Below are 19140 nucleotides of genomic sequence, written 5' to 3' on the forward strand. Positions count from 1 at the left end.
TTGAAACGTAAAAAACTTGGTAAAGTTCTATACGATGGATTGCAAGAGCAGAAAATAAATTGTGTTTAAGGTATGGCTATTCATGATACAATTCGTGAGAAAACTAAACTGAACGTAACCATAGTAAAAGTTCACTCGAGCTGAACCAAAATGTTTCAATTTACTAAGAACCGTAACGAACCAAAATCATTGGTTTGATATACTGTTTTGGAATTCTGAACTGTACTAAACCGTTAAAAGACAATTTTTCTCAAACCGAATTGTTTATTAAAGAACCGAATCGTTAAACTATTTTTCAGTTTAAAATAAATTAGTTTGTTTTAAGTATTTTCATTTTCAGTTTTGGTTCAGTTCGGATTCAGTTTCAATTCCGTTTGATTCTAAAAATGTTTGTGCATTATGGTTTGATTCACTAACCAAACATAGCGATTCAGTTATTTAAACTTCAGTTCGGTTCGGTTTGATGGTTCAGTTTAGTTCTTGGATTTTTTTAACAACCCTAGTTTAAGGTTCGTGTTTTTCAATAATCATTTTTTGTGGTGTTCTTCAATAATCATATATTCATTCATTTAACTAACTCTTTTCTTGTTTTACATCATAAACAAATAAATACAAAAGAGATCTGGAATATATTGCATCCAACATTTTATCTTCGTCGACATTTCAATGAAACGAGGATCCAACATCTAATCTTCACCAACAATGATGATGATGAATCAGATTAAAAAATTTATATATATTTACAAAAATATTATGTGTAAACAATGTAATATTATGGGTAAAAAAATTAATTTATTAACATTTTGTAGTTTGCAACGAGTTTAAAAAAATATAAATCATACCCCTCAGTGTTATTGATAAACTAAGAGGCATGATGCGCTAGTTTTGAAAATATTAAAAGTATAGAAGTTGAGTTTCGAACTCATGTGCATAAACATTTTCCCCTCAGTATTTTAAATATCGGGGTATAAAGTTGATACTTTTCATGACGCCCTTCATAACTTCGTTTCTGTAGCCAAAATTAAATGCATTTCGCGTCCGAGATAAAATGTGTTATTTATAGTAGTTAACTACCAACCGAGATAAATACTAAACTTTCACCTCAAGTCTAAAAGAAATCGAGATATAAAGTTGTGTGTGATATAAAGTTGCATTAAGGTTTTGATTATTGATAGGTGAAATAATACAAACTACAAAGATACCAAACCTCAAAGTTCAGAACCAAAAGAAACAGACACTTTATTAGCATTAAAAGATAACTTGTATTAAGGAGATAGCAACAAAGCTAGAAAAGGACAGTAATGATAGTATCAGTTGTAATTAGGATTGGCCAAAACGAAACCCTCAATGGCTTTGAAAAGAGCATCACTCTTAGCCTTGCCTTCCTCAACTTCCTTTTCAATAGGCTTAGCATCTCCTTTGGTGTGATATTTAACAGTCATCTTCCCAACAGATCCTCCATTTGGACCTTCAAACAATTTGGCCTCAAATGATATCTTCTCAACAATGTCCGATATACTGAATCCTCCAACTATACTGTAATTATATTCAAACTTTGCATCATCAATGGTTTCAATTTTGTGCAACACATACAAAGTTTGTCCTCCTTCAACGAAAGTGATCTTCTTTACGGTTCCAGGGCCACCATTTCCTTCAACGATTTCAACAGTTTTGATGGAATCAACCACCTTTGGAACGATGACATCTGCATCATGCACGACAGCTTTGAATAACTTAGCAGGTGCAACTGTAGAAGTGGTATCATTCTCAAATATGAAAATACCCATAATACTTATTGATTTGATAATATGACAATGATGAAGTTGTAAAGTAAAGAGGAGTTTCAGAAGAAGATAGTACTAGTATTAGTGTGTCTGTTGGTGTATATTGAGCATAGGAAAGGTTTGTATTTATAGGCACTCTGCCTTCTTTGCCTACCTCAATTTATTCCCCGGCTGTCAGCGTGAATTCTTTGACTCACCGTCACAGTTCGTGGCACATTGTTTTTATTTTTCCATTATTGTATACACACGACACACTTTTATTTTAGGTAAATTCTTAGGTACTCATGATAAGTAGTTAGGTACCAGTACCTGTAAATTAATTAAAAAAATTAATTTATATTAAAATAAAAATAATTTAAAAGATAACATGACAATGAATAATTTTGTTTGATTGGATGAGGATACCAATATTCAACAAAACTAAAGGATACCGGAGTGTTCACCTTTATTTTATATCAACATTCATATACTGCTATATCTGTTTTCAATTATTTTAATAATGTGTCAAATTCAGCAATTGTGTGCTGTTTGTGAATTAAATTATATTCAGAGATAAAACATTATATTCAGAGATAAAACAATAACCATGAGAAATATAGGATGACATTTTATATGGACGGAAATTTTTGATGCCCTTCCAGAGGGGGTAAAAAAAACTTTTTTAATTCATATTTTAATTTTTAATTTAATATTTTTATTTAGAGTTCAATCATTGCTAAAAAAATTTAATGTGTGAGATAAAGAACAATTTCAATCAGACAAATGACTTAAAACAATAAAAATAATAATAGGTGAGAACACAAGAAGTTTAGTTATCAAGTTCTATCAAATGATTTTACCTATGAAAGAGAGTAGTTTTCTAATTCACTATAGTTCAAAAGTTATTACAATAGATTACAATGAGTTATAAGAAAATAGTCTTTCAAGTTCTCAAGAATAAACAGTATTTTCTATTCAAATATTTTCCAATCTTTTTATTTCAATATAAGAATCACACAAACTCAAGGTGTTTAGAAGTGTTTCTCAATCTCTCTTAAATACCTTCAAAGGTTTCTCAAATTGCAAGAACACATTCTTAAAAAAATTTCCCATCTCTAAATTTACCACTAGGATTCTCAAACTCCTCATAATGTCTTCTACTATCAGAATTCTAAAGGTTATATAATTATTGAAACCCTATAGATCTATGACAAGGCCAAAATATAGTTCATAAATAAATGGATCTATAAATTAAAACAACGAAGTCTAATACACGTTAATCAAAAAAACTAGACCCCAGCTCTTACAAATCGAATTGCTGCCGATCCACTGTCGCTGTGCCACCACTGGCAATGATGTCAGCCGTATTTCTTGTTTCTACAATTTCAAAACATGTTTCATTTCGCTTCATCTCTTAAGGTTTTCTGACATATTTATGTTATGCGTGATGGATATAATAAATAGTCTAATTGCCTATATCTTATTGTCAGAGGTTTCCACTTAAAAGTTTCTCACATTGACGACAGCCATGCACCACCTGTGTCCGCATTCCCGAAGGCACTCCTCTCTTTCAAGAGGATTTGCGGCATATCAAACCCTGATAAGGTTCTTCGCTTTGCATCGAATTAAACCACATGATTCACCAAATAGGATACTTAACGTATCCCCCAAATTTTCTTATCAGTTGTTACTTGTTTTTTAAAACGTGTACTATATGTGATGATTATAAATTTTTTGTTGGGATTAACGGAGTGGATGGTTGCAAGTGTTGGATGTAAGTGTGAGTAGTTAAAGTCCCACATTGTCTATAAATGAGTCTTCTCTCTTATAAATTTAACATTTCATTCATTTATAGACAATGTGGAACTTTAATCACTCACACTTGCACCTAACATTCTTCTCCACTAGTGTGAGTCCCCCACATTCTATAATAAGATCCAATACTTAATCCAACTCCCACTCCTCCACCAAGCGGAACCACACTGATACTACTGTTGGGGAGTCCGGAAGAGTTTGAAGCATTATCGGGACCAATGCTCCATAACAATTAGGTGAAGATGTAGCGTCTTTCTCTCTTGTGGTCCTGAAGCATGGTCTCATTGGTGCTCCCGACTTCCCTTGAACTCCCCAACCGAAACTTCAACATAAATATTTTCAATCAAACCCAACAACATGTTCATGAGATTTATGATCTTTTGGAGCCCTTTCAACCCGTGCAGGAGGTTTTTGATGTGTGCAGATGGATCAAGGTTGCTGATAAACAGTTCACGGTTAAATCGAGTTATGGTGTTGTTGCTGCTTGTTCCGAATCACTTATGTGGTATGGTTCAATCGGAACTGCTCTCAAAATTCAATTGCACAGTAGGAGTTTATCCAAATTAACCAGACTGTTATACAACAAAGTTTCTATACCAAACTTATGAATTTAATAATGAGAGATGGAGATGTTACTATTTTCAACTAGATTCAAACTCATCCAATCTTTTCATATGCTGCTATCATAGAATTCACTTGTCCCAAAATAACTACATGAACCACCAAATCCTTACAACCAAAACTCCTTAAAACAGCACGACCTTCAAATTAAATGATATGTGATATATATAGACAAAAGTACTAAATAAATCAATAACTTAAATCAAACTCTAAATTCCTGCCAAATGATTTTTTCATTAAAAAAATAGGTGAATTTTAAAAGGAGACTTCTCCAAAAACTATTAAGTTGTCGATTATCGATAAAGTGAGATACAAATTACAAAGTACCAAACCTCAAAGTTCAAAAGCAAAAGTAACAAACAAGACAGCAGAACACATTATTACATTGAAAGCTAACTTGTATTAAGTAAACAACAACAAAGCTAGAAATGAAGGACAGTGGTGTTGTATTACATCATCAGTTGTAATTAGGATTTTCCAAAACGTAACCTTCAATGGCTTTGAAAAGAGCATCGCTCTTAGCCTTGCCTTCCTCAACTTCCTTTTCAATGGGTTTAGCATCTCCTTTAGTGTGATATTTAACCCTCATTTTCCCAACGGATCCTCCATTTGGACCTTCAAACAATTTGGCCTCAAATGATATCTTCTCAACTATGTCCGATATACCGAATCCTCCAACTATACTGTAATTATATTCAAACTTTGCATCGTCAATGGCTTCTACTTTATGCAACACATACAAGGTTTGTCCTCCTTCAACGAAAGTGATCTTCTTGACAGTGCCAGGACCACCATTTCCTTCAACAATTTCAACAGTCTTGATTGAATCAACAACCTTTGGAACGATGACATCAGCGTCATGCACCACAGCTTTGAAGAGCTTGGCAGGAGCGACGGTAGAGGTGGTATCATTCTCATATGTGAAAATACCCATAATGCTTATTGATTTGATAATATGGTAATGAAGTTGTAAAAAGGAGTTTGAGAAGAAGATAGTATGTATAGTATTATTGTGTATAATGAGCATAGAAAAGATTTCTATTTATAGGCACTCTGCCTTCTTTGCCGACTATAATTTATTCCCCTGCTGCTAGCGCGACTTTGTGGACTCACCGTCACAGTTTTTTTTTTTATTTTTCTATTAACAAACAACCATTATTATATATACACACAACACACTTTTATTTCATGCTTCTAGATAATAATCAATTTCAACATTTGCGTTCTGTTTGTTTGCATCCAATGTTGTGAATTAGATGACATTCATACACTACAAAAAATTTAACTTATAGCAAAAACACAATTTCATAGATAAAGGTTGCAAAACCGTGGGTATATGCCATAAAACCTATACCGATTAATATTTTGTTCCGGGATATCTATGAAAAGTTTCGGTTCCAATAGCCTAAAGCTACGGAATTTTAAGGTTGTTGGACAAAATCTCAAATATATACCCACACTATAATAAATTAATTCTCCCACGCATTTTTCTGTTGATATAGCATTGGAAAACATATTTTTTAATTATATTAAAATTTTAATAAATCTCACAAACATCTCAAACTAACAAAGTATGTTAAAACACCAAAATAGAGTCACCTAAGTAAATCTCTCAAAATTGATGATATTCCAAATAACTTAGAGTATCGCAAAATCGGTATAAACTTAAAAAAAATAATATGACAACCTTTGTAACAAGCATATTCATTATTGAGTTTGACAAGATGTTGGATCTCACTCATACGTATCCTCTGGTGCGATGAAGAACTCAAGACTACGTAGTTCTTAATAGAAAAGAATTGTGTTTGGTTGATTTTAGTGAACGATGCTAAGATCGCATTTTAGCAGTTAAACATTGTTTGTATGCTCGCGCGTGGGAGCTAGGCTTAAGCGTTTGTTTGTATTGTGGTAGAATAGATAAAATATGTTCGCTTATGAAATGCTTGGAGTCACGCTAGGGCAGAAAAAAAGAAGTTTAATGAGTTGAGATTGTTTTTAAATGGGAGATGAGTATTTGAAAGGCAATCTATATGTACTCAAGAAAAAAGGAGCATACGCCGAACTAGTTCTTTCATCCCTTTTGTTGCGAAAAGTATTTGATATGAATCTAATTAAAATCCCTTATCCCTTGCGGGAGACGAGTACTAGAAATGCAAGTTATACAGCAGGTATCCAAGTACTCAAAGAAAAGAGGGTCATATGTCTAACTAGTCCTTTTTCGTCCGAATGGGAATGAATTAGATTCAATTGTATTATTATGTTTTGAGAGGGAGACGAGTACTCAAAATGCAAGATATACAACAAGTATTCGAAACGCCTAACTAGTTCTTTTTCGTCCATTTTTATTAAGAAAAAGATTTGTAAACGTTTTTTATTAAGCGATAAAAGAACTTGGTGTTGGTCATAGGGGAAGGAAAAGATTGAGAAAATTACACTTCCAATGATAGAAACCATAGGGAAAAGAAAAGATTGAGAAAATTTCTTTTTTAGAACTAGAAATCAAGAAATCGAAACGTGTATATGGTAACAAGAAGAAGAATCAAGGACATACATCAAGGGAAACTAAAGTAAATAAATTGAGAAAAGAGAAAGAGAATTAGAACGAGAACGAGAAAATGCAGCGGAAAGATTGTTTAAGGTGGATACCAGATTAACTCTGATACCATGTTAGGAAACATGACATCCATGAAAGGTGGGAGAGAAAAGCTTCAAACTCATTATATTGATCAAGATAAAATATTACATATGAGTATAAAGTTATTACATTTGCCTACACTTAGGCAATTTATAGTTACTAAAAGACTAGTAACTAACTATGAAACATGGACACCGCAACACGACACGGACAAGGGATCTCCGACACCGATATGTCAAAAATGTAGGATACCGGCAATGCTATAATATATGTCATAGTATTTAAGATTCATTTATTTATCTAATATCAAAAATAATTAACAATATTCTAATTAAAATTAATGTCTTTGATTCTTCATTGATAACATTATTTCAATACATGTTTAACCCTTTTAATCGAGTGTTAGATTTGTCTAGAAAATCTATAAAGTGGGTTGAGGAAAAGAAAAACATGATTTTTGTAAAAAAAAAATAAAAATTGTCTGAATCATCGGACACGTGTTATATGAATGTCATATGGGTATCGATGCCGATTAAAAATATGTCGAAACAAAGGAAAAAAAATAAACTTATTTGATTTTTCTTACACGTGCTGTTCGGATGTCATACAAATGTCGGACACTGCAACACATATATTTCTAGAGGTGTTTGTGCTTCATAGTTTATAGATACTCACTCATAGCTATTTCCTATATCTCTAATAATATCATATCAAGATTCTTAAGAAAGAGGCAAATTGGAATGAAATCCAAAGAGACCTCAAAATCCTACATCTTGGTTTAACGGTACTTCAGAAAAACAACATTCAGTTTAGATTGTAGAAGAAAGCCTAGTTTGTGGGCATACTGAGAAAAAAAATTACAAGGGCAGTAACAAATATGTGATGATTATAAACTTTACAAAAGCTACTAAATTCAACAACAAAAGTATTATATAGGATATGCTTTCATTTTGCATTAAGTTGTTGATTATTGATAAGGTGAAATACAAATATGCCAAACCTCAAAGTTCAGAACCAAAAGAACAGACACTTTATTACATTGGAAGAAAACTTGTGTATTAAGACAGCAACAAAGCTAGCTAGCAAGAACAGTAACGATAGTATCAGTTGTAGTTAGGATTTGCCAAAACGTAACCTTCAATGGCTTTGAAAAGAGCATCACTCTTAGCCTTGCCTTCCTCAACTTCCTTTTCTATGGGCTTAGCATCTCCTTTGGTGTGATATTTAACCGTCATCTTCCCAACGGATCCTCCATTTGGACCTTCAACCAATTTGGCCTCAAATGATATCTTCTCAACTATGTCTGATATACCGAATCCTCCAACTATACTGTAATTATATTCAAACTTCGTATCATCAATAGCTTCAATTTTGTGCAACACATACAAGGTCTGTCCTCCTTCAACGAAAGTGATCTTCTTGATGGTTCCAGGGCCACCATTTCCTTCAACGATTTCAACAGTTTTGATGGAATCAACAACCTTAGGAACAATGACATCAGCATCATGCACCACAGCTTTGAATAACTTAGCAGGTGCAACAGTAGAAGTGGTATCATTCTCATATGTGAAAATACCCATAATGCTTATTGATAATGAAGTTGTAAACAGGTGTATGAGAAGAAGAAGATAGTATGTATGTATGTTGGTGTGTGTGATTTATGAGCATTGCATAGCTTTGTGTTTATAGGCAGTCAGCCTTGTATGCCGACCTGAATTTATTCCGCTGCTCCATGTGTGAATTTGTTTATACAAAAAGCTGTTGGCCCAATGTTTCTATTTTTATATTCAAATTTTTATGATAGGAGCATTCAAATTCAAAGAAGTGCGGCAGATGAAATTCAACAATAGTATACTGTTTGTTTAGATCGAATCTCATGAGTTAAATGACGAAGCAGAAACAAATAATAAACAAAGAAACATACCAATGCGACGGTGTTTTATGTGGACTCATTTATTTTACACCTTTCGAGAAAGAAAAAAAACTATTAATTTATTTGTTTTATATTTTAAATTAAATTTTAATATAATAAAGAATGAAGTGGTATTAAAGATCGAGAGGAAAAAAAATTAAATTTTAAGTTAAATATGTTTTTTCTATAGAAGATGAAATATGTTTTAATTATTATTAATTTTTTAATTTTTTTGTATTTATTATATATTTTTCGTTCAGAATTGAAAATGATCGGTAAAATAATGAGGTAATGTTTTGGTGTGGTGGATTGTGTTTCTAGTACGGTGGAGAAAGAGTGACCTTCAATGTTACTCCAACGCTCAAGTCACTAAGGAAGTAAAAAGTAATTGAGAGTGAAAATAGATTTGGATCATATCTTTTTCCTCAAGTGGGGTACCTTATATACGAAAGTTAGTTAAGAAGTTTCAAGCATGGATCAGGCGTGGGGCTTTCTCTTATTAAGTTTTTGGTTCGCCCAGAACAGTTGCCACCAAAACTTTTTGTGGCATGGCAGCAAAAATTCTTTCAAAGAACTAGGTCGTGTTCCTCGTTTTGAGGTCACTAGTTTGAGAAACGAATCAAATAGGGAACAAGTGTATTAAATATTAATCTTACCATTGAGACGTTTTGCAAGATCATTTTGACTCATATCCCTAGGTTTCTCGACTAGGACATGGCGCCTCATCCTAAGATGTTCAAGTGCACTCAAATGATATTGTATTTTTGACGTGAAATTCAATTGTTGTTTCTCGTCTCCTTATTTTCTTTCATCCTGGGCCATTGAATGGCTCTATGTGTTCCCCTATATAAGGGTCACTTAGTGTTTCAAACACTCTTTTCATCTTTTGTGCAACCCTTAAGTTTCCACTCTGCTACAAACTCTAATTGTTTTCTCTGAGCTCCGACGACACCCGTTTTATCAACCCTTTTCCACCTTTGGGCCCTTTATTTCCTAGTTCATCGCAACCTCGTAGTCACCTTTCACTACAAGAAACAAGTTGTCTTGCCAGGAATTTATGCTAGGGGTTAAACCCCGGACAAATTACAATGCATTGCTTGGGGTTAAACTCATTGCACAATGCAAAAAATAAATAATAAATAAATAAAGAGCTTAGGAGGTGTATTCCCTCACTAAAAAAACAAGTGTACGAGGGGTGACCCCTCGCAACACCGGAGGATGAAAATGGAAAATTTTGAATTGCACATTGCGAAGGGTTACCCTACGTGTAAAACAACAGTGCAAACTTAATTTTACTTGGGGAAACAACTACCATGGAGAAGATACGCCTTTTTAGGTGAGGAAGTGACCTCTTTGACATGTGCAGCATTTGCAAGGGGTGTGTGAATATATGTGCTTGCAAGTATAAAGTTGATAATTCCTCAAAAGATCATTTTTGAAGTGAAATTCTGGTGACAGCAGACTCAGATGTCATATATGGATGTCATGACATCTGATCTAACATTATAAAAACAGACAAGATAGGAATACAAATTTGTTAGAACAAGATTTGTTCTGATCAATTATCTTAGTTTTGATGATAACAATAATATGAATTTTGCTTAAGATAATATGGTACTCTAATCCAATGCAATTTCCCTTTCAGGAAATATATAAAGAGTACGCATAATTCAGCGCTCAGAAGCTTTGTCTCAAGGGTTCAGCATGCAACATCAGAACATGGTCTGGCAAGACATCAGAAGATGGTCGAAGCAGAATCAGAACATGGGTCTATGGAAGCATCAGAAGAACATGAGATCAGAAGCACTGAAGCTCAGAAGATGGTATCACGCTCAGAAGCACTTCAAGGTCAGAAGATCAGAAGATGCTATGCACCAAGCTGTTTGACTCTGATGATATTCAAACGTTGTATTCACAAACATCAGATCAGAAGGAAGTACAAGTGGCAAGCTACGCTGACTGACAAAAGGAACGTTAAAAGCTATTAAAGGCTACGTCAGTAGACACAGCGTGAACAAGGCTCGAGGTAGTTGACAAAAGCGTATAACATTAAATGCGATGCTGTACGGAACACGCAAAGCATTAAATGCATTCAACGGTCATCTTCTCAACGCCTATAAATATGAAGTTCTGATGAGAAGCAAGGTTAACGATTCTGCACCAAAACAACTTATATCAAACTTGCTGAAACGCTGTTCAAATCTAAACTCAGAATCTTCATCTTCATCAAAGCTCACTACATTGCTTTTGTAATATATTAGTGAGATTAAGCTTAAACGATTAAGAGAAATATCACAGTTGTGATTATCGCTTTTAAGAAGCATTTGTAAACTCTTGAATTGATTACATTAAGTTGTAAGGAACTAGAGTGATCGTGTTGATCAGAATACTCTAGGAAGTCTTAGGAGTGAACTAAGCAGATTGTAACTAGAGTGATCGTGTTGATCAGTAGACTCTAGAAAAGTCTTAGAGGGTATCTAAGCAGTTGTTCCTGGAGTGATCAGTGTGTGATCAGAAGACTCTGGAAGACTTAGTTGCGGACTAAGTGGAAAACCATTGTAATCCGTGCGATTAGTGGATTAAATCCTCAGTTGAGGTAAATCATCTCTGCGGGGGTGGACTGGAGTAGTTTAGTTAACAACGAACCAGGATAAAAATAACTGTGCAATTTATTTTTATCTGTCAGTTTTTAAAGCTACACTTATTCAAACCCCCCCTTTCTAAGTGTTTTTCTATCCTTCAATTGGCATCAGAGCGCCGGTTCTAAGGTGCAAGCACTTAACCGTGTTTAGAAAAGATTCAGGAAGAGAAAAACGCTTCAGTAAAAGATGGTTGATGAAAGTGAAAAGTCTACACCTACACCTGCATCTACATCTGGCTCTGCTGAGCAATACAACGGTAACAATGGTTATACTAGACCGCCGGTATTTGATGGTGAAAACTTTGAATACTGGAAAGATAAACTGGAAAGTTACTTTCTGGGTCTAGATGGTGATCTATGGGATCTTCTGATGGATGGTTACAAACATCCGGTAAATGCCAGAGGCGTAAAGCTGACAAGGCAAGAAATGGATGATGATCAGAAAAAGCTTTTCAGGAATCATCATAAATGCAGAACTGTTTTGCTGAATGCTATCTCTCATGCTGAGTATGAGAAGATATCTAACAGGGAAACGGCCTATGACATATATGAGTCCTTGAAAATGACTCATGAAGGAAACGCTCAAGTCAAGGAGACCAAAGCTCTAGCTTTAATCCAGAAGTATGAAGCCTTCAAGATGGAGGATGATGAAGACATTGAAAAGATGTTTTCAAGATTTCAAACTCTTACTGCTGGATTGAGAGTTCTTGACAAGGGATACACCAAGGCTGATCATGTAAAGAAGATCATCAGAAGCTTACCCAGAAGATGGGGTCCCATGGTGACTGCATTCAAGATTGCAAAGAATCTGAATGAAGTTTCTCTGGAAGAGCTTATCAGTGCCTTGAGGAGTCATGAAATAGAGCTGGACGCAAATGAGCCTCAAAAGAAAGGTAAGTCTATTGCATTAAAATCCAATATCAAGAAATGCACTAACGCTTTTCAGGCTAGAGAAGAAGATCCTGAAGAATCAGAATCTGAAGAAGAAGATGAACTGTCCTTAATCTCCAGAAGGCTAAATCAACTCTGGAAGACCAAGCAGAGGAAGTTCAGAGGCTTCAGAAGTTCAAAGAAATTTGAACGTGGAGAATCTTCTGATGACAGAAGATTTGACAAGAAGAAAGTCATGTGCTATGAATGCAATGAGCCTGGACACTACAAGAACGAATGTCCAAATCTTCAGAAGGAAAGTCCCAAGAAAAAGTTTCATAAGAAGAAAGGTCTTATGGCAACCTGGGATGAGTCAGAAGATGACTCAGAAGATGAGCAGGCTAACTGTGCGCTGATGGCGACAGAAGATGACGGATCAGAATCTACATCAGAATCAGATTCTGAAGAGGTATTTTCTGAACTTACTAGAGATGAGTTAGTTTCCGGTCTAACTGAACTACTGGAACTCAAGTCTCAAATTAGTCTCAAATACAAAAAGCTGAAAAAGCAATTTGAATTTGAAACAAAGAAGCTTGAGTTGGAAAATTCTGAATTAAAAGAAAAACTTTTAAAATTATCCAATAATGTTGGATCTCCTTCTGATTCAGAAAAATCCACTCCTAGTCTAAACCATATTCTGAAAGAATATGATTTAAGTTTCAGGAAGTTCTTATCTAGAAGTATTGGCAGAAGTCAGCTAGCTTCTATGATATATGCTGTGTCTGGAAACAAAAGAGTAGGCATTGGTTTTAAGGGTGAAACCCCATACAAACTTGAACCTGTTGATGAAATGAAATTAACATACAAGCCATTGTATGATCAGTTCAAGTATGGCCACTCCCATGATATTAGGCACACTTCACATGCTCAAAGTTTTCACATAACACACACCAAAAAGCATGTGACACAACCTAGGAAATATCATGAAACTCACATTAAGAATTATCATGCTGTTCCTCCTATTGCTTACAATGCTAAACCCAAGTTCAATCAGAACTTGAGGAGAACTAACAAGAAAGGACCCAAGAAAATGTGGGTACCAAAGAAAAAGACTATTTCTTTTGCAGATTCTCTTGGTGACAAAGAAGATAAAAGTCAACATGACATTTCTCCTGGACTCAAGTTGATCTCAACACTTGAAGGGAAGAAAGATTATCTTCCAAGTTCTGGTTCTTAAATCTGTTGAAGAAACTATGTTTGTAGGAATTCAGAAAAGAAAGTTTATTAGTCTTGGAACCATCTGTTTTGTTTGTCTCTAAAGCATTGATGTTTCATTCTTGATTATTCTGAATGCTCTAAATGCTACAGAATATACAACATTGAAACATTGATTGTGGACAAATCAATAAACATCTGTTTTGATGATAAACTTGTTTCTGATGAAACAAGAGCTTAAGAATTTCTGCAGATACAATTTTGTCTTATCAGAAGCTGCAGAACAAAGAAGTGAATCTCCAGAAGCTGTGTACATCAGAAGTAATGAATCAGAAGATCATTCAGATTTATATCAGCACACTTCAGAAGGAATGTTTCCAGAAGAGAAAGTTGATCAGATCAGAAGCAGTGATCTAAATCTGAAGGCGTAAAATCTCTCTGATATTTACAGCTGTCATCTATTATCTGATGATGAACACGTGTCTGTACGGTTTGTACAAAGCGTGCAGTTGAAAAGACGCCGACCTAGGTAACTGTATTAAATCATTTCATTTACTGTGTTCTCTCTCCTAATGTCATTTCTCATTAAATGCAAAATGATTTCTTTTTAAATCTTTTAAATAACCCGCTTCATCTTCATTCCCTCTTTTTCTCTCTTTCTCTCTCTTTTGTGCATTCACTTCGTTGCATCTCTCTTCAAACCCTAGTTCTTGATTTGATCTCAAAGCATTATCATAATGAATCCATCTTCTCGTTCATCAATCTCTAAAGATAGAATCACTTCCACACAGAACCGTTTAAGCAAAAATGATGCTCCATTGAAAACATGCTTAATACCCACGAAAGAACTGGAAGTTCTATGTGAATCGGCTGTGGACGTCAACAACCTTAAAGCAAATGGCTTTCAGTGTGATGCAAGAATCTTTGAGCAAGGATGGTCTAAATATCTTGATAGATTGGTTGGTCCAATTTATCCTGAACTTGTAAAGGAGTTTTGGGTACATGCAACAGTTACCCCAACTGCCATCATTTCATTCGTGCTAGGGCATGAAGTGACTATCACTGAGAAACTCATCAGAAAGCTGTACAATCTTGATGATGAAGAAGGTTGGTCTGAGTTTCAACCCCATACAGTTGACTGGACTTTAGTTGAAAAACAAATCTCTACGGTTGTTGGAACTGATTCTCATTTTACGGGCAACTTAAAGCCTTTTTATAAAGTATGGGCTGAGATTATTCTGGGTTCTCTTCACCATAGAAAAAAGATGCGCTGCTCCTCCTACATCAGTCCGACTCACAAGTATACTCTTTTCTGCATTGGCAAAAAGATAGAGATCAACATCTCTCATATTCTATTTGAGAATCTGAAAACCTCTATCTTTGAGTCAAGAGAAGATGAAAGGGCGAAGTACCCTCATATTCCAAGAACAACCATTCCTTTCGGAAGGATGATTTCAGACATTCTGATTGAAAGCAAAGTGGTGGACTCCATCAGAAATCGTAATGCCTCGCATTTTCTTGGAGTAACTCAAGGTCCCATCTTCAATGGTGTTGATCTGTTCGGACTGGAAGTCATTAAGAATGTACCTGTTATGTGCACAAGCTTTCCTGACATTCTGTCAAGAAGAATTGCTGTTGAAGGATTCATATCTTTGTATCATAAAGAACTTGATCAAGTTGTCAAGTTTTACTTGGAAGATTGTGTGAGGAAGCAATCAGACGTTGATCCTGCTTGGATCCGTGGCAGAGTACTTCCATCCAAAGATGATATTCTGAAGAAGGATAAAAAGGAACGTCAGGCAAGGCTAAAAAGAAAGGCACAAGAAGATGAGGCTGAGAGAGCCAAGAAGTTGAGGGTCACCTATGATCCTGACAAGGTGGACTCTAAAGAACGAAGAGATAAAAGGATCAGAGATTCCTTTCGCAGAACCAGATCTTCTTCTTCTGTACAAATCTCCAGAAAGGTCTTTACTCCACCTCCTTCTGTCCCTAAACCATCTTTCCAATCACCTCCATCTGAACCAAAAGTAAACTTCACCCTACCAAATCCTTCTCCATCATCCTTCTCCTCTCCCATTCTAAACCCCACACCTTTAAGTATTCTTCCCTCAACTCCTTCTGATAAATCTCTCTCACCAATTCCCTTTATAAACACTCCATCCTCGTCTCAATCCATCATTCCTGATATTCCATCCTCATCAATCATTCTCTCAGATATCCCCTCTTCCTCATCCACCGTACCTCCAACTTCTATATCTCATCCCTTACCTATCGAAAATTCCGAACCTTACTGTCTTCTCTATCCTGACTACAAATTCACCTTCAATCCGCCTGAACCTGAACCCTATACCTACCTGGAACTTTTCAGACTTGAGGTGATTAGCAGTCTAGACCTTCTGAAGGATGCATTCCTAAATGGTCTGGATGATGTTTCTACAAGAAATCTCTGGAGAAGATTTCGCAAGGATTTTCAAGTAGAAGCAATAGCAGTACAGAAAAGACTAGTGGCTGCTGCCCCTGGTTACCCTGGTTACCTTCTGGAGGGAGATAATGGTATATACTACCATCCTCTCAGAAATTGTGTTGCTGCTGAGGAGAAGCCCTTTGTGGATGAATTGGAAGTATTAAGACTGGCTGCTGAAATGGAAGCAAATCCATGCAGGGATATGGTTATCTTTATTCCTGACTATCCTGTTCTGCTCGGAGATTTCAAGACTCTCTTTGACTATCTGAGGGAAAACCCGTCTGAGAAAGATCCAAACTTGGTCATTCCAGAAGTTGTTGACCCACCAGTAGTTGAAGGTCCTTCTGCTCCAAGGAATCTAGCTGCCATTCTTCAGGCACTTGAGAATGGAGACTTGGAAATTCCTGCTGCAGAATATGGAGATGCTTCTATGCAAGAAGCAGATGCTAAAGATCATGTTGCTGAATCAGATCCTGTTGAGGAAATCCCTGCAAATGATCTATCTATGGAAGCTGCAGATCAACATGCCATTCCTGTGGTTGAAAGCGGTGAAGCTTCTTCTGGTGAATCTTCTCGTCTTGCAAGGACTCTAGAAGAAATTCAGAAGAGACAGGATGAGCAAAGCTTCATTTGATTATGGAATTATATAAGGAAAATTCTTTGCCCACCTCCCAACCTTCTAGTCCACCTCTGGTGAAAAACCAAATATACCCCTAACTTCGGAAATGCATTTCCGAAACGCAAGAAAAAGGTGTTTTTGGAGATGCATCTCCGAAAGCGCTTTTTTTTTCAAAATTTGTCATATTTCGGAAATGAACTTCCGAAAACCCCAATTCGGAAGTTCATTTTCGAAATACTGCGCGTTTTGCAGATTAAGCAAAACAGCCCCCCTCCCCCATTCATTTAACCCTAATCCTATTCTAAACTCAACCTCTCTTCAAAATTTCTGCAAAAAGCAAGTGTGAAGTATCAGAGATTGCCAACATCTTCTTCCAATCTCAATTTAAATCATCTCAAACTCTATTAGTGGTAAGTTTAGTGCATTTTTTTCAATTTTTAGATCCATTATTATATCTCTATTAGGGTTGTTTAGGTTGTTTAGATCCATTAGTCAAACTCTAAACTGCTATTTAGGTTGTATAGAATGAATAAAATTAGTTATATTTTAGGATTTTGGGGTCTGCCATTGGAGGTTGCAGAGAACTTCTTCGCAGGGGTGTTTCGGAAGTTCATTTCTGAAAACACCTCCATTCCCAGTTTCGGAAATGAACTTCCGAAGTTTATCAGAATTTCAATTTTTTTTAGTTTTTTCTGTTGTCTTGCATATTAATCGATTTCAATTGTTTTCATGAACATGTCAGGCAACCAAGCATGCATCATACAAGGTAGAGAGACACAGACTGCGTCGGCTAGAGCGAGCGGGCGGCGGCGCAGCTGGCGTCGACACAGGGACGGGGGCAGGGCCGGGGACGACGTGTGCGAGTTCCCTTGGAGATGGACGAGGGTACCTCTACATCTGGATTGAGGAGTCGGCTGGCTCGGGTATCTTCTTCCCGCCAGCGAGAGGAGGAGGAGGAGGAGGCAGTGCCATACCACGAGGCGGAGGAGGTACTGGATGTTGACCCTCCACTCGGGGAGGAGGATGAGCAGGAGGATAGCTACCCGGGAGGGCCCATTGACACTTTGTGCCGATTACCTACCACGAGCACGTCGCTCGGCGTATCTGGGAGGGAGAGGTATTTTTTATAATTTGCCCGACTACATTATTTAACCGTTTATAATTTAGACGTTTATTCAATATTTTCTTAACGGTCTATTTAACATACGCTTTTATTTGTTTTTTTTGTAACAGGAGAGAGAGCTGTTGAAAATGGTGAACCATGCCCGGAAGGTTTTTAGTCTGTTTAAACCGACTGCTGAGTGGTTTAACGACTCGGTGAGAGCTTCAGGGCTTAGTGGGCTCTGCATGACGGGGTACACCACCATTAGCCACGGCATGCAGGGGGCCTTTGTGGAGCGTTGGCACAAGGAGACGTATTCTTTCCACTTGCTGGTTGGGGAGATGACGATCACCTTGCATGATGTGCTGTGTCTTCTCCACCTGCCGATCAGGGGTCCGCTGTTGACCCACTCCCGGATCCAGAGGGTCGAAGCCAGTCAATGGATGGCGCTCAATTTGGGCATGGAGCCCGAAGTTGCTGACTTCGAGTGCATCACGACATCTAGGCCTCATATCCGGTTCACCACACTGAGCCGCTATTTTGAGCATCACCTGGACGCGGTGGCCGATGCCGAGGATGCGGGTGACGACCTATTTACACATTATCATCGTGGTTGCGCTCTCCGGTGCTGGTACATGCATGTGGTAGGCGTTGCAGTCTTTGTGGACAAGAGTGCAAGGTACATCGACGTGACCTACCTCCTCTACTTCATGGACCTGACTACCGTTCACCAGTGGAACTGGGGGGCATCTACTCTGGCATACATATACCAGAAGCTGAATGAGGCCTCCAACTGGAGGACGAGGCAGTTGACCGGATCCTGCACACTACTTACGGTACGTTTCATTTTAATTGTTTCGTATTTATTTATGTTTCGTATTTATTTTTAATACATTATCGTGTTTGTGTTCAGAGCTGGATCATCTCTTACTTCTCCCACATCCACGGCTTCCACATTGATCCTGTGTACGTTGACGCCATGCCTAGGGCCGCCAGATACGTTCTCCAGAGGGAGAACAATGCGGTGGGACCATACCGTGGGTACTTGGATCGCACGGTGCATGATGACATCACTTGGAGGCCATTCAGCGACTACACTCAGATTGTCCCCTTTGACGACATATCCTTATATTCTGGCTGGTTGGCATGCGGGACCAACATCATGGTCCGGTATCTCCCTGAGCGGTGCATGCGGCAGTTCGGATTTGTGCAGATGATACCCAGGTCACCTTTTGAGGTTGCTCCCGACACAGTGACCCGAGTGCAGCTCACTGCCATATTTGAGGATTGGGAGCATCATGTGGTACCGGAGGAGTACCGTCGCATTTGGGTCACCCAGGACTGGCACAGTGTGGAGGGATACGTCACATGGTTCTACCGGGTGTCACATCCTCTGCTGAGACCCGATGCTCCCGGCGCTCCTAGGCCAGCACACGAGGAGATCCTGGAGAACCAGCAGGCCGAGGATGACCACGCCATTGAT

General features: G+C 37.2%; 3 protein-coding genes across 3 annotated transcripts; all 3 read right to left on the reverse strand.

Moving 5' to 3' along the window:
- Positions 1–1138: 1138 nt before the first annotated feature.
- Positions 1139–1869, reverse strand: LOC131602724 (ABA-responsive protein ABR18-like). The gene has a single exon (XM_058874903.1). It carries the CDS (start codon positions 1785–1787, stop codon positions 1311–1313), a length of 477 nt encoding a protein of 158 aa, XP_058730886.1. The 5' UTR covers positions 1788–1869; the 3' UTR covers positions 1139–1310.
- Positions 1870–4466: 2597 nt separating this feature from the next.
- On the reverse strand, positions 4467–5222 carry LOC131602733 (ABA-responsive protein ABR18-like). Its single transcript, XM_058874911.1, has one exon. The coding sequence runs from the start codon at positions 5131–5133 to the stop codon at positions 4657–4659; it is 477 nt and encodes a 158-aa protein (XP_058730894.1). The 5' UTR covers positions 5134–5222; the 3' UTR covers positions 4467–4656.
- A 2524-nt stretch (positions 5223–7746) lies between these two features.
- Positions 7747–8544, reverse strand: LOC131602741 (ABA-responsive protein ABR18-like). Its single transcript, XM_058874923.1, has one exon. The coding sequence runs from the start codon at positions 8412–8414 to the stop codon at positions 7938–7940; it is 477 nt and encodes a 158-aa protein (XP_058730906.1). The 5' UTR covers positions 8415–8544; the 3' UTR covers positions 7747–7937.
- Between the last annotated feature and the right edge of the window lie 10596 nt (positions 8545–19140).

The sequence above is a fragment of the Vicia villosa genome, linkage group LG1 (genome assembly GCF_029867415.1).
Source record: "Vicia villosa cultivar HV-30 ecotype Madison, WI linkage group LG1, Vvil1.0, whole genome shotgun sequence".
NCBI lineage: Eukaryota > Viridiplantae > Streptophyta > Magnoliopsida > Fabales > Fabaceae > Vicia > Vicia villosa.